This window comes from Capsicum annuum, unplaced genomic scaffold (assembly GCF_002878395.1).
Source record: "Capsicum annuum cultivar UCD-10X-F1 unplaced genomic scaffold, UCD10Xv1.1 ctg54422, whole genome shotgun sequence".
NCBI classification, from domain to species: Eukaryota; Viridiplantae; Streptophyta; class Magnoliopsida; order Solanales; family Solanaceae; genus Capsicum; species Capsicum annuum.
The window spans coordinates 1-1,783 of record NW_025862621.1 but is presented as its reverse complement, the minus strand read 5'-3'; the positions used below and the strand labels follow the sequence as shown (position 1 = coordinate 1,783).

General features: G+C 41.9%; 1 protein-coding gene across 1 annotated transcript; it reads right to left on the bottom strand.

Moving 5' to 3' along the window:
- Positions 1-19: 19 nt before the first annotated feature.
- LOC124893135 (alpha-crystallin domain-containing protein 22.3-like) lies at positions 20-409 on the bottom strand (the record flags this gene model as incomplete). The annotated part of the gene is made up of 2 exons (XM_047404243.1): positions 20-147; positions 270-409. Coding segments are annotated over 2 exons (268 nt in total), but the record flags the coding sequence as incomplete, so codon positions are not given.
- Positions 410-1,783: the final 1,374 nt, after the last annotated feature.

Below are 1,783 nucleotides of genomic sequence, written 5' to 3'. Positions count from 1 at the left end.
GAAGTGAAACTCGGAATACATAAGCATCTTCAGATTCAGCTATATCAGCTGAACCAATGAGTGGCCCAACCTTTCCCAACAAAGTTGATCCAATAAAGGCAACCCCGTCATTAGTATGATTTATAAGATCGTCCCGCTCCTCTCTGTCTGGACAAGCAGAGAAAAACCATTATAGGCTGACCCCAGCATGCTGCTGAGAGTTAATATGCTTGGACGATGAAGTTGTACTAACTTCAACTGAGACTGAACGAGCATTGATATTTAGTGACGATGAAGCATGATAACTGCTTGGTAGCGGAGGGCCAGTACATGGATATACCAGCTGAGGGGAATCACATTAAGTGGTTGAGGATGCAGCGGAATTGAACCATTTTCTTCACTAGAATTCAACACCAAAGACGGAGATGCTCTGCAGTGCACGAGTAAAATGGAACATTAGTTTCCATTATGATAATCTCTAGTATTAAGAATTACCTAACTTGACCCCATAGGACCTAAAACCAATGTAAGAAGAGCTTCATTGGAGTAAGCAAGTACAGTTCATATGATGCACAAGTAGGAAATTATTTCTTTACAGTATGCAAGTACAGTTCATATTCGCTTGTGGCATACACTAGGTCGATTTAGGACATGTACGATGGAAGAAAGACTCATATAACGATGGTAGGAGGAGATTTGGAGCAGTTTCCTGTTTTGACAAGGTTGCATTAGGGATTGTCTCTTAGCCCATTTTATTTGCCTTGGTGATAGATGTTTTGATGTTGCGTATTCAAGGTGAGGTGCCTTGGTGTATGTTATTTGCAGATTATGTTGTACTTATACATGAGACTCGAGAAATAGTTACTGATAAGTTGGAGGTTTGGCGACAGACCCTATAGTCTAAAGGGTTTAAGTTGAGCAATACCAAGACGGAGCACTTGGGATGTAAGTTCAATGATTCAACGCATGTGGATGGCATGGTAGTTGAGATGGATTCTCAGGCCACTTAGAGGCGGGATAGTGTCAAGTATCATGGGTCAATGATTCAGGGAATGGAGAGATTGACGATGATGTCACACACCGTATTGATGTAGGGTGGCTGAAGTGGAGGCTCGCTTCGAGAGTATTGTGTGATAAGAAAGTGCCTTCTAAGCTTAAAGGTAAGTTCTACAGAGTGGCAATCCGACTGGCTATGTTGTATGGAGTGGAGTGTTGGGCAGTTAAAAGCTCCCACATCCAAAAGTTGAAGGTAGCGGAGATGAGGATGTTGAGATGGATGTATGGACTTATCAGGAGAGATAAGGTTAGAAATGAGGTTATTCGAGAGAAGGTGGAGTAGGTTCGGTGGAAGACAATATGTGAAAAGTGTGGTTACAGACTTACAGTGGTTCGGGTATATGATGAGGAGGTGCACAGATGCTCTAATATAGAGGTATAGGAGATTGGCTATGGTTTTAGATAGGGTAGAGGTAGGTGGAAGAAATATTGGAGAGAGATGATTAGGCCTGACATGAAATGGTTACAATATATGAAGGACATGCCCCTTGATAGGAAGGTGTGGAGAACATGAATTAAGGATGAGGATTTATGTCACGACCTGAACCAGGGCCTGGCCGTGACGAGCATTTTGAACCATGGAGGTCTGAAACACCCCTATCTGTCTGGTAATCATGCACCTAATTCATATGATCAAAGTAATGCGGAAGAAACACAATAATTCGAAAACATGGTCATAAATATAAAAAGAAACAATAACGGGGAGATAAGGTTCCCCCAACATCAATTAACCTCTAAACAACTATCT